Raw genomic sequence first — 14,019 nt, 5'->3', positions numbered from 1 at the left:
CTTCTAAAAATGAAGTGTTAGCTATATTGGTAAATTTTGTAGCAAGAATTTAAAATATGAAATCAATTTACACAGGTTATATGTGCACAAAGACCACTGCTCTGTGGAGTTTAGGTTTAAAGCATAGCATTTGCACACACGTAACTCCACATTTGAGGTGGAGATGCTGTGACTGTCTTCACCCTGTTACTAAGGCAGGTGGACATGTGGGATTTGTAAATATGGTCAAGTTGCTCATGAGATTGATGCATAGTAGCACTGATTTTTAATATATATATATATATTTATCTTCAGTTGGTGGCATCTTCATTGAGCTGACCACTTAATAGGATTTGTACTTCAGCAAAGTCATGCCTCTTTCTAATTAGCATTTGCACAATTCGGTCTTTTTCTGTCTCTTCGTGTATCTTAATGTTTTATCACTGTGCAAACAAAAACAAAATAGAGATGGTGAAATGATCCCTGCAGGGGATCATGAAGTGTCATCATGATCTGCTACCTAATGATACAACCATTACCATGTTGTATCTGCTGCTGTATATGAATAGAAATATACACAGTGGCTACAGAAATTTAACAAATATTCACATATGTTACAAATACACAGATGTTAATTATCAAAGATAGGCTCTTTAACCAGCCTGCTGAGGTTTATAACTAAATAAAAGAAACAAATGATTGCCATTTAGCGTTTGACCTTTAGAACTGTGTAGTCCTTGAATTTGTATGTGCGAATCATATTAAGGAGGTTTAGTACTAGTAATATTTGTTTTTTCCCTTCAGGAACCTCCAAATGTTTGTTGGCATTTATGCTAGATACCACAGATTTGTGGCATGAAAGTGAAAATCGGTCTACCATAATTAGTTTATGGGAAAGTAACAGCAGAAACAGTTATGTTGAGGTATTAGTTATGTAGGGCAAGAAAGATGGTGTGGCATGTGTTCAGGTACAGTATTATGATGGAGGTTAGTAAGTATGTCAGTTGGAGGTGGAATGTGGGGATGGATTAGGTGGAAGGAGGCTGGTGAGATATTTGTATTCACCCAATCTCTTGGCTGTTGCCCTTTCTTTCATGCTGTAACCTGATGAGATCTAGCAGGTCACGTGATGTGGAACTACTTAGTATAGAATATATATGTTTTCTTTCTCACGATGAGCTGTGCATTTGATCCGATGCCTCTGTCTCTGGCTCACATGCATTATCGTATTTGTTAAAATTATGTTTCTGTATCTTTCATTTTTATCTTTTCATTGTGTCTGTATACACTTGTTCTTTTTTTGTATCTGATCTAAAGGATTTAGCTGCATTAGTTGTACGACTACTGCTGTGAGAAAATACTGTTATTGTAACTGTTTATTTACTGTATTGATTATGCAATAACATTCAGCTTGTTGTCTTGAATCAGAATCAGCTTGTGCGTCCTTTGAGGAGTTATAGAAGAAAAGTGGTATTAAACTTCTTCTCCTTTTTTTTTTTTTTTTTAATGTAAACCCCAATTTTACCAACTTCAGAACTGTACTGTTCATGTATGCACTTTCAGATCCCAAATAAAAGATTATAGCTTCACGGGTTGTTTGGAGTATTATTTAATGCCATCATTTCAGCACCTTGTTGGATCTCTCTAAATGGCGTCACAAAACAGCAGCTAATGTAGGCTAGGTCACCGATCTGTAACGGCTTACAGATTATTAGCCATTAGACTGCTGTCATACAAGCTAGAGTACTTTATCATTTTATCTTATTTATATTCTGGTCAAAGTGGACTTTATTATTATATTTGTTTATTTTTTGTTGTTTGTTTTTGTTAACAGTAGGGGAGACCGGGGATAGTTGTTACGTGGGTCAGTTGTAACACTTCCAATTTCTCCAATCAGGGCTAAGTTTCAAATGATGTGACTCATCCTGTGCATGCCCAATTCAGTTCTGCTATCACATGTGAAAAATCAGCACATTTTGTCAAACACAGACAATTTAACATGAAAAAAAGTAATTTGTATGCCAAAAAGTAAAATTTTCTACTTTATTTCAATTTGTAATAGCATTATCTGCTTTGCAGTTAAACTCATCAAACTTGAATTATGTTATTTGTATGTCTATGGGGATATAGTCTGTGTAGGTCTTTAGTGCTAATGTTTTAGCCGTTGGCTGTAATGTTAGCGAGTTCATGGCTATAGGAGTCTGGGTCAGTTGTAATAGCAACAGTCTGGGTTAGTTGTAACAATAATGCAGATGTTACCACACTATTACTTTAACTTATATTAACCCTTGTATGGTGTTCGGGTCTGTGAGACCCGTGTTCAGTTTTTTTCAAAAGAAAAATTAAACAATTAATTATTTTTTCACGTGTAAATGTGTTGTGTCTTTCCACTCACTCCACTTGATTATAACTGATTTATTTATAACATTTTATATAAAAGAAAAACGAGAAGCACATTAATTCATAAATGTGATCTAACAAAGGTAAAGGGAAAAAATTAACCATGTTTGCTGTTCATATGTCTTGTAATTGGGATGAAGTAAACATCTGTTGAGTAATTTAACATAAAATTGTTTGATAGTGTTAATTTGGAAAGCCAAAACTCTAGCGGGTCCACCAGACCCATGAACACTGGCTGAGTAACAAAAATACGAACACCACACAAGGGTTAAACAAGTTGGGGCAACGACATCAGCAGAGAGAGGTTCACTGGTCGCTTTTGTATATGTGGTTAATGCCATTGGCAACACAATTCCTCCACTGTTTGTGTTCCCACACATACATTATGCAGACCACTGTGTCAGAGATGGACCAGTAGGAAGTACTGGTAGTGGAAATAAATCAGGATGGGGGCAAGAAACAGATTTCCTCATCTTTCTGAAGCAAACCACACCAAGGTAAGCCATGATAAAAAGTAATGGAATTGCGATGCTGGTGAACAACTACATTTTTTCAGCTTCATTGTTATGTTCAAAATTGGTGCAAGAGTTGTAGGTTATAATGCCCACTGAGCCAATGAGGCCAAACTCAAGGAAGACCAACCAAAATTAAGGAAATATTCAGTTGCAGAAAATTCCATAATTTGTCTTTTTTGGGGGGTTGGAATATGTTCAAAGTTAGATTTCTGCATTCTGTCACACACACACACAGCTACATAAATGGATGAAAGTGCATTCATGTGTTGAATAAACAAAGATTACATGTTAATGTTTTGTTAGTACCCTTATTTCATTGTGTTACATTTTACCCCAGGATGTGTTACAACTAACCCAGACTATGGGGTTAATTGTAACATTTCACTCTTTGTGTTTGAGGCCATACCATGCAATGGGTAATTGTGCTGCAGAGAAAATAGCTGCACTATTTAATAGCAGAGACATGTAAATACTTTGAATTACATTTTGAATCCACTACCTTAAAAGAGCTTCAATTTACAGACAGAAATGTCAAAAATGTTACAACTATCCCCGGTCTCCCCTACAGATCCAGTGAGAGCACGTCAAAAGCATGTTACAGTACGTGTCAACATCCAGCAACAGCCCATATTCAGTTTCAACACTGTTATCATTTGAATTAAGATTTTTAAATGTGAAAGGGGTTTGCAAGGCACTGCACGTATGACATTATGCATACAAAAGCTTTTGGTCCCTGTGAATTACATAATCATGTGTCAATGAGTCACACCATGAACGCCAATTATTGACAGAGACAATGAGCAGCCAGGGCTGCCCTTTGTCTCCGGTTCTGTTCATAATTTTTATGGACAGGATTTCTAGGCGCAGCCAAGTGGCGGAGGGCTTTCGCTTTGGTGGCCTCAGAATCTCATCTCTGATTTTTGCAGATGATGTGGTTCTGTTGGCTTCATCGGGTGAGGGCCTCCAGCTCGCACTGGAACGGTTCGCAGCCGAGTGTGAAGCAGCGGGAATGAGGATCAGCACCTCCAAATCTGAGGCCATGGTTCTCAGCCGGAAAAGGGTGGAGTGCCCACTCCGGGTCGGGGATGAGTTCCTGCCCCAAGTGGAGGAGTTCAAGTATCTCGGGGTCTTGTTCGCGAGTGATGGGAGAAGGGAGCCGGAGATCGACAGACGGATTGGGGCTGCAGCTGCAGTAATGCGGACGCTGCACCGGTCCGTCGTGGTGAAGAGGGAGCTGAGTGTAAAAGCGAAGCTCTCAATTTACCGGTCGATCTACGTCCCTACCCTCACCTATGGCCACGAGCTGTGGGTAGTGACCGAAAGAACGAGATCGCGGATACAAGCGGCAGAAATGAGCTTCCTCCGAAGGGTGGCTGGCCTCTCCCTTAGAGATAGGGTGAGAAGTTCGGCCATCCGGGAGGGGCTCAGAGTAGAGCCGCTGCTGCTCCACATCGAAAGGAGCCAGCTGAGGTGGTTCGGGCATCTGACAAGGATGCCCCCTGGGCGCCTCCTGGGTGAGGTGTTCCAGGCATGTCCCACCGGGAGGAGGCCCCGGGGCAGACCCAGGACACGCTGGAGAGATTATATCTCTCGGCTGGCCTGGGAACGCCTTGGTATTCCCCCGGATAAGCTGGAGGAGGTGGCTGGGGAGAGGGAGGTCTGGGCCTCTCTGCTTAGGCTGCTGCCCCCGCGACCCGGCCTCGGACAAAGCGGATGAAGATGGATGGATGGATGGACAATGAGCAACCGTCTTACTTATCTGCTCTTGAACTCTCTTCACCTTTTAGCTTCTTAGTAAGTTCCAATGCAGTACAAATTCAGTGGTGTGCCTTACTCTTCAACGCAAACGTTAGCCACCCTTTGATCTCAGTAAGAGCAAAAATAGCAGACTTTCTCGTTTATAGCCACAGAGATGCTAACGGTTAGCTTCAAAATTGTGTTCGTGCAATTGGTGAGAATTTAAAAAGGCAAACAGTGGATCTGCCCATAAACAGTTCATAGAATTTTACACATTACCAATTAATAACATCAAAATCCAAGGCCAAAATCGAAGATGGCGCAAGATGCCGCCTTTCATCTTTCATTAGCTGTTTCTGCAAAGAAAAGAAGAAAAAAAAAACAAAAACGTCAACGCTTGCTCTGCGTTTCTTTTTTCAATTTTAGTTTAGTGGCTAACTAGTTAAAGCTGGATTTTTTAAAAGTAAATACTAATATATATTAAATCCTATCAAACTGTCAGCATTTTCAGATCATTATTTTGTTACTCCCTTATACTCCGGAGCCAGAAACGGTGATGTCCGAGGATTACTGAAGACAGCATTCACACCTGTAGTCAATCAGCTGATTGGGCGGTTCCAGTGAGGAGCATCTTCGATATTCTCCGTCCTACTTTCTCAGATTTGTGTGGATTCCTTTGCAGATGCCAACATGAAGCTCTCGGGAATCCTGGCTGTGCTTTTGCTCGTCTATACTGAACGGAGCGGTTTCGGGATGTGTCATCCCAAACCGGCCTGTCGCTACCCTCCCTCCCAGTGGTGTAGGTCCCTGGAAATAGCGATAGAGTGCAGGGTAAGTCTGACCACACTGGGGGTCATCTATGCTCCTACTAGTAATTTTGTTTAGTATAGGCTAGGCACAAGTAAGCACAGCTGAACGAGATTTAAGAAGTTTATTCCATTTTTATACGTTATTCGTGTGCTTTTACTCAGTAGAATGTAAAATGGTCCTCTCAGTATGAAAGCGTCTTCTTAATGTAAACACTTTAAAGCAAAGGACTAGCAGGAAAACAAGAGGAAAAGTTTAATATTGCTATTGTGCACCCAAATGGTATCATTCATCACTGTCGTATAGAGGACAGTTTTTGTGGAGTTGAAAGTTTCCTTGGTCTGGACATTAATAAGAGTCATGCCTCAGAAATTCAACACCAGAGGTTGTTCATGTGACTGACAGAGCAGCTTGAGGTCAAATCATGCAAACACCTAATCAGTTTAGAGAAAACAGAGTCTGGAGGAGGAGATGAATGTGCAGTGTCGCTTCCTTAGACCATTTTGAGCTTTGTGTCTTTTATTAATTTTAATCTGTCCTTCCTCTTTATTTCAATAATGTAGAAAATGCTCCGAAGAGCTATTCTTTTCAGTTTTCCAATGATTGTGTTTTAAACTTTGCAAAATGGTTCAAGTCACATTTGTTACTTTTTAAAAATGAATCCTTGTGCATGTCATGGAAATGTTCTTCAGCACTGAACTTGTATGTGAGCGTGTTTGATGAGCTTCAGAAAAGTGTTTTCTGTAAATGTAAATCATGTAAGTTATGAAAAACACTTTTTATTTGTCTTCTTACTGAAATGGGATGACATCAACTCTGTTTTGTAGGTGGAGAAACAGTGTATGGAGGTTAATGCTACCAGGCCAAACCAGGCTGTCCCTGGAGTATCTGTCACACTGTACTATGAGAGTCTGTGTCCAGACTGCAGAGAATTTATCACTCAGCAGCTTTTCCCTACCTGGACAATGCTGCAGGACATCATGGCTGTCACACTGGTGCCCTATGGGAATGCTAAGGTCCATCAGTCCTTCCTCTGTTGATGCATGCAGCATACAAAAACAAATGTTTCACCTGAATAAACCTAGGCTTTGTTTCTCTTGTAGGAGCGTCGCTCAGCAAACTCTCCCTTCACCTGTCAGCACGGAGAGCCTGAATGCAGAGGAAACATGATCGAGGTTTGAACAGCTTAAACTTTGCATGTGTTTTTTGTTTTGTTTTTTTTCTGCTGGGTCTTCTAGACTGATTGATCTCTTCCTCAGGCCTGCATCCTCCATTTAACCGAACACTCTCTTGCATTTCACATCATCTACTGCATGGAGTCATCTGCAGATGTTCTGAGCGCTGCACAGTCTGTGAGTAACTTCAGAAAAAAATGTTTGATATAAGGGTCGTTTTCATTTCCAGTGATCACAACTGTTACTGTGATAGCTGAGCTCATGGTCCTGAGGAGCCAGCACAGGCCATCAAGAAAATAACCCCCCTGCTAACCTGATTCACGTCCTCGGGAAAACTTGTTTCTTGATGAGTTTATGGTCTCAATCCCTGGTTTCAAGTCTAATTGTATACAGTGTGATGTTTACTCTGATGCTGATTAAATAAAAACAACAAATGAAAGGAGAAAAGGACGGCCTACTCTGTAACTGAGGATTGTAACAGCTCCTGACATCAAAAAGCAGAAATGGCAATCACAAATGCTCGGCTCAAATTCTGAACGGACCGATAGGGGACATCACATTCGCTATGTCATTGCCCTTCTGCTTTTTCTGTTTGTTTTCTTTTTCTTTTCTCAGTGTCTCCGGCTGTATGCTCCCTCTGTGCCCTGGTCCAGAGTTGACTCGTGTGTCAAAGGAGATCTGGGATACCAGCTGATGCGTGCCAACGCTCTTATGACCAGAGCCCTGAACCCTGCACACACACATGTGCCCTGGATCACCTTCAATGGGGTAAAACGCAAGCTGAGATTTGTTTAACATACTGAGAGGTCTATCTGCTTCTCATTTTAAAAAGCTAGAATTTGAAATTAATTCTGAGCTGCAGAGAATATGAACTAACTCATGTTTTCAGACAAGGCTTGTGCATCTTTCTGCACTTCTAGTTTCTACAGTTGTTCAGAATACACCAAATCTGTAAGAGCTGAAGTGAAAAGATCTTAATTTTTTTTTCTTTTAAAAGTATAAAAATCATGTAGTCCCTATCAGCTGCTTAAACTCATAACTGATATGACAAGGCTGAAATTATTACTGTGGACAGAGTTGTAAGTTTAAAATTCATAATTTGGGTTCAAAGTTTAAAAAGGAAAACTTAGATAATCAAATATTCCAAGCGAATTTAATACCTTTGGTGGGGTTTACAGAAGGAAATGCTGGGACTAAGTGCTGTCCTTATTACAGGAATACACAGAAGAGAATGAAGACAAAGCAATGTTGTCCCTTTTCCAACTGGTTTGTCATCTCTACAAGGTGAGTAGATGTATTTGTGAATGAAGTGCTTTGATTCAAACACAACTCTAGCGTCTGACTTTTTGTGCATGTTTCTGCTTCTACAGGGGGTGAAACCTCCAGCCTGCGCTGGAGCTCCGGTCCGGCTCGACAGAAGCTTCTGCTGAACATGAAAAATAAAGTTATATGTCAGTGCTACAGGCAAACAGCCAAATGTGACACGTTAAATTAGCCATACTAATGTTTAGTTTGTTTCAGTGTTGTCGTTAATACTATGAAAACGTAAGCATATAGAGTATTATAACTTTCTTGTGTAACAGAGCAGATAACTAAGTTGTCTTTTAATTCAAATATGGTTTATAATAACAAATGCAGCCAAACACAGGATAAAAATTTCCATATAATTTATTGGCATTTTCCACTTAAAACACCCTGAACTCCCGAGACTCTTTTGGCTTAAAATGCGAAACAAAAATAGATTTAATTTCTCTGACAAAAACATCGGAGTGGCAGGTGGATACATACTTGTGAAGTATACTTGATTTTTAGGCTCCAGAACACAAAATCAGACATCCTACGTTACAGTACTTTGTATCGACAGACACATCTGAAGAATAAATATCTCTATAGAAGTTTGCACGACACAGAGGCTGAAAGAACAAGACTGCATGGACGTGGGTGGAGGCGGTGTCAGTGCAACACTGTCTCTGTGTAGAAGCGGGAACGCTCCCGCTCACCGACACAGATGGCGCTGTATGGCACTGACGTCTTCCTGCAAAGAGCCACGGTGCTGAGTTTAACCTGCTGTAACTCCTCAGACTGTTCAGTGCTGAGCAAATTACACCTGCTGTCAGAAAACTGTTGCTGTATATCTACTAAAACTATCACACAGGATAAAAATGAGCTTTTAATTTGTTCATTTTTGTGTTACAATAAGAGAAAATGATGACTAACTGGAAACACATTATTTGTTGTGCCACATCTGAGAAAAATCAGTTTGATCTCAGAAGCCAAATTTTTGAATGTATTTTTACATTTTTGGACGATTATTCCTTAATTAAATGTAGTACAAATATAATAAACTTCTTTTGGGGGTAAAACCATTGTTTTTGCTCTTTGTTTGTGCTCTTTGATAATGTAGCCATGTGAACATTGCTACACTATGCAAAAATGTAACTAAAATAGGTTTTCTCCTCATAGAAAGCTGTTTGACTGGATCAAAACCAAAGGATCTTGACGAATGGCTGACAAACCAACTTTTGACACGATACATGTTTTTTGATGATGTAACAAAAAAAAAACAGACGTTTAAATGCAGTGTTTTGAAAATGTTTACTCTTCCGGGTGATGCTCAAAGGCTTTGAGGTTCACTGGCTTACATTCAGCCTGTTACACTCTAGATAATTATAAAACTAGCCAAATGCAGACACTTTTGTCATACGAAGGCATCTGTGGTCAGCTGGATACTGATATCTAAATATGCTAATGAGTAAAAATTACTGTAAAAACTGAACTGCTCTGATTGCAATGTGAATGGTTTAATAGGAGACACTTTTAATATGACATATCTACTCACAATTATTTTATTAAACCTCTAAACTGTCTTTAAATCTGGAGCCTTTGAAAAAAATCTTCTTTTGGGCACTTTGTAAACGTTCTCAAAAAAATGTAAGTCTGGCAACAGTTTTCCCACTTTCCTCTTTCTCCACGGAAAAGTGAATGGAACAACAGTCTGAGGATCAGCATTTCGAAATCATCACAGTGGTCCTTTAGCACAAGGCTCAAAACGTTTATAAACCACGTAAGGCTGATCAATAAAGCTTACTAGCTGAAATAATGAAATACTGTTGGACTAGTGTTTTCTACTACTGCCTGACTGGGAAGTGCATCGTATGTTGCGTAGTGCTTGCTTACTTCCCGGTCTTTCTACCTCAGTGACGGCGACAAACACTGTTCTAGGCTGAATGTGTACTTGGTACAGAAAGACAAAGTCATGAAACACATGAAAATACACACATCCTCGAGTCTCAGCTATCTGATTAGGAAAGAACTGAACAGACGGATCCAAAGCTGCACAAAATCTATTGAATTGTTTGCCTTAAATACTGTTAACATGTATCATTTGTAGAAACTAACACTATAAAGTTAATGACTTTGATACAATCATCAGGTTAAAATCTCTAGTGTAAAAATGTACAGCATTGTAGGCTGGCAGGTGTTTGTGTGTTGTCAACACTTGTGGCACACATTTATCCCAGTCGAGCACTATCTACCAAATAAGAGCTGATGGAGCACAGTCTGTTTAGGATGAACTACAGGTGACTTGTTTCTGCCACCTGAGCTCTCTCTGATCTCTACATCGGTATCTGTCGGCAGGGTAGGAAAACACACCGCTGGGATTTTAGAATTCAAAGATCCTCGTTGGGTTTTTTATGGAAAATAAAACAATTTAGAAGCAGCATCTTTAGTTCAGATGTGTAAACATGTTTTACTGTTGACTGAGGTTTGAAGGTTTGTGTGTCGAAACAACATTTTACCATTAAAGGATAAGGCTGGCATTTTTTACATTTTCTAAAATACCTACAAAAACAAAATCAACAGCAAGGGCCTCTTTTATAAAGTGCTCTGAGCTCAAGTATGATTTAATCAAACAGGTGTCAAAGCCTGTGATGAACTATGCTGCTGGTTTGTCTTCCCCGCTCTGTTCAGATCAGATGGTTGATGGCTCAGGTGCCCTCAACATCTAGACTTATAGCATGGCTGAAGCTTTTAAATTTCCATCTATCAGCCATTATAAATGCACACACTGATAGTTTGTCAAACATCCAAGTGGCTTCCTTGGAGGGAAGTTAACAGGATGCTCGCAGAGTTTTGGGAATTCTATCTGATCTGAAAGACATGATGAATACACGTGTTACAGAAGTAATATAGTAGATTACTTGTTACTTTTACAAGAAACAAGCAGTAAATCTTAAATTTCCCTGGACATAAGCACAGATCTCCTCAATAATCTCTCTAATCTCTTATAAGCACTTTAATAAAATATAACCACAAAAACAACTACACAAATGTTGGTTTTAAAAACAAAACAAAACATTTGAATGAGCATAGAAGTTCACAGAGCTTCAAAACAGTAGTAGCTGGAGCTGCTGATTTTAATTGTAGCAGTACAGACAGAAATAATGTGACTGCATGAATAGTGTTTCCCAACAAACATGTGGGAGCCTTTAAAAAATCAACAGTTTCTTTGTTGGACACATTTTCATCAGGATGGTAGAAATAAGATTGAATGAAAACGGACTAAATTATAATTAGGGAGCATGTGCATCTATGGAACATCTATAGAACAGATGCCACACAATACTTTGTTATAGCAGTGGTTCATTGTTTGCTGATTATTTAAAAAAGAAGGTTTTTGCCAGCATTATTCTTTTATAAGAACAAATATTCAGAATCGGATTCAGTTTGGGTCTGAGGTGGGAGGCTGAGTTTTATATTTCACCTACAGTTGTTGGAGTTTGCACACCTTTGGACTGTCTCAAAACAAACAGATGCAGTCCTAGAATTCCAATATTATCTGACCGGTAGATGAATAGGAACTTTATTATTGTTGCACGCCATCAAATCCTTTGTTGAGACGCTAGTTTGTGAAAGCTGGTTAGTTTCCCGCCCTGCCTTCTGGTACCTTTAGTCAAATGCTTTGTACTGTGTTTTTGTGATCAGCAGGCCTACAGTGGGTGAAGCCCTTTTTTTGTGACTGAACAGAAGAGCTGAAATGGCCGAGACAGTAAAGTGCTACTGCGGACTGGAGGCACCCTGATTTAAAAAACCGAACAAAACAAATGCTTTTTAAGCACTTAACCACAGACGAGATCAGCTAATGTACAACAAGGAACAGGTTGAAAATCAAAACAGAACAATGACATCATTAAAAGTCACTACAGGTACAAAATAAAATAAAGCTTAAACTAATTATACAGGTGGTGTCTTATAGTATCAACAGGTGAGACTGGGGTAAAGTCTTCTTCAGTGTTCAGTTTCTGTGGTGCTACAAGCTGGTTTAAGTATGTAAGTTGCCAAATTGTATATTAAAGGGTTTTGATTAAATGTAGAGACACACCATGGGTTAAAGTCTCATTTGTCCAGCTTGGAGGTAAATCAAACTGGAAAGACTGTTTGGGGTGGTGGTCAGGTTAGGGGGTACCCAGTACATCTGTGCTACATTAGATTTATGTTTCTCTTCATACCCTGAGGTTAAGGTCCACCGATTTTTCTCATTTACATCCCGTATTTGGTAAAATGATTCATCTCTCACATCATTCTTAAAGAAATCAGACTCACTTAATCCAACGAGGACTCAATAATTTTATACCTTAAACTGAAATTATGGTGCAAAATAATTTCCAAGACCCTGTCACACCACTGCGGTCCTCATTCGCTGCTCGCGTTCAAATGTCACAGTTATTTTGAAGGAAGACATTTCCTTTACCTTGTTACCTCTTGTTAGAGAACAGGCCTCAGCTTCGTTCTTCTTCCCAGAATAAACGCAGCAGTTTCGTTTTCTTTGTTTCTGTCTGGGACTCTCCAAACTGAAGCTATAACAAACCAGGATGGCCTATCAGGCACCCAAAGATAGGCAAAAACTATTCTCCCTGCTGAAAAACGAAACCTAAAACAGAGGGGGAACATTCCTCTGTTCTCCAGAGTGGGTGTCTCCAGTGTAAAGGGACTGTGGTGATTTTACAGACATTATTGGTAAAGGCTTGCCCTGCCTCCATCGACATACATCCAGCACCCGTGTCTCTCAGGCAGGGCAGGTTGTGCTGGTCATTATGTGCCCAAACGCAGGCAGGCCACTCCGTCGCCCTCCTGGCTCAGTTCTCTGTCCGTGTCAGCACCTTCCCGCCCTGGGGAGACTGGCGCTCTTTGAGGGCTGGGGCTCCGCACCGACATGGCAGCCAGGTTCAAGGTCCGAGATGGGTGAGGCGAAGGGGGACGGTACCTGCCGCTGCTGCTGCTGCTGCGGGGGTCTGGGGAAAGAGATGGGGAGGAGGAGTCTCGGTGCCTCTCCGCAGCAGACTGAGACTCATTCTCTATGGGGCTCTCAAGGTCAGAATCTGCCTCCTCCTCTTCTTCCTCCTCTTCCTCCAGAGTTAATTCAAACTGGAACTTGTCCCCTCCTCCTCCTCCAGAAGGAATGGGTGCGCCTGCTCCCAAAGCTGCTGGTCCCACCTCAGCCTGGTGCTCTTCTGGGGTGGAAGGCGAGGGGCTGCGGGGGATCATGCTCTGGTACCACTCCCTGTTGTCCTCCAGCGTGTCCAGGATGTCCTGAGCGTCGGGGTGCACTAAGTCGGCCCAGGTCTCCCACAGCGGGTGCACAATGAAGTCAATGAAGCTCACCTGGTTATGATAGTAATGTTAACAATATTACAACAGCAAACGTGACAGGAGTACGATACATAAAGGACAAACAGGATCACATTTGCAGAGTAAATACTGGAGAGGTGGTTTCAGGACACGTAGGAAAAATAACAAACTGTGCAAAAGTCTTGAGCCACTCCTCATTTTTTAAATATTTTTCCCAGAAAAATGGGAAATATGTGCAGCAATTTATAGAAATATAAATATACATAGAAATGAAGTATATGAGGCAGAAACAGCTGAACAATCAGTGAGGATTGCTTGCTGTTTCAGTAATGTTGGAGGCTAATCCATGACTGATAGTGTTCGATTATGTGTTTTTTTTATCCAGGTGTGCTTTTACTGCATTGGCAGTGTGTTTGGGATCTTTGTCATGCTCAAAAAGAAAACCGGTGCCATTTAGACACTTTCCAGATGGTGCTGCATGATGGATCAAAATCTAACTTTACTTTTCTGTGGTCATAATTCCATCAATGCTGACAAGAGCCTCCATTGTGTTTTACAGATATTCACTGTGGCACTTTCTCTCATTTTCAGTCCTGTTCTTATGTAGTTTGGCATACCTCAGCTGTTCTCTGTGTTTCCCTTCCTTAAGAATGGCTTCTTGACAGCCACTCTTCCACTGCATCAGCTCTAGAGCCAGATGCATTGCACAGCACATCCATTTGAAAAGGTCAGGTTCAGGGCCTGAACTGAAAGTGAGTGAAAAAGCATCCAAATGT

General features: G+C 40.6%; 2 protein-coding genes across 13 annotated transcripts in view; one reads left to right on the top strand and one right to left on the bottom strand.

Moving 5' to 3' along the window:
* The first annotated feature begins 5,225 nt into the window (after positions 1 to 5,225).
* On the top strand, positions 5,226 to 9,486 carry LOC309689757 (gamma-interferon-inducible lysosomal thiol reductase-like). The gene is made up of 7 exons (XM_082506398.1): positions 5,226 to 5,462; positions 6,266 to 6,454; positions 6,542 to 6,613; positions 6,698 to 6,790; positions 7,229 to 7,381; positions 7,829 to 7,897; positions 7,984 to 9,486. The coding sequence occupies exons 1-7, from the start codon at positions 5,322 to 5,324 to the stop codon at positions 8,041 to 8,043; spliced, it is 777 nt and encodes a 258-aa protein (XP_082362524.1). The 5' UTR covers positions 5,226 to 5,321; the 3' UTR covers positions 8,044 to 9,486.
* The window catches only part of LOC309689746 (3',5'-cyclic-AMP phosphodiesterase 4C-like), a 105,523-nt gene continuing 99,767 nt past the window's right edge, over positions 8,264 to 14,019 (bottom strand). For all 12 annotated transcript variants that reach the window (XM_082506371.1, XM_082506367.1, XM_082506374.1 and 9 more), the window contains one exon: positions 8,264 to 13,276. In XM_082506371.1, the coding sequence (XP_082362497.1) occupies positions 12,707 to 13,276 (570 nt within the window). In that variant the 3' untranslated portion in view covers positions 8,264 to 12,706. The remainder of the gene's footprint in view (positions 13,277 to 14,019) is intronic.

The sequence above is a fragment of the Aulonocara stuartgranti genome, assembly GCF_965226115.1.
Source record: "Aulonocara stuartgranti genome assembly, chromosome: 15".
In the NCBI taxonomy this organism is placed as follows: Eukaryota; Metazoa; Chordata; class Actinopteri; order Cichliformes; family Cichlidae; genus Aulonocara; species Aulonocara stuartgranti.
The sequence above is the reverse complement of the archived record's forward strand: the minus strand, read 5'-3'. Positions and strand labels throughout refer to the sequence as shown.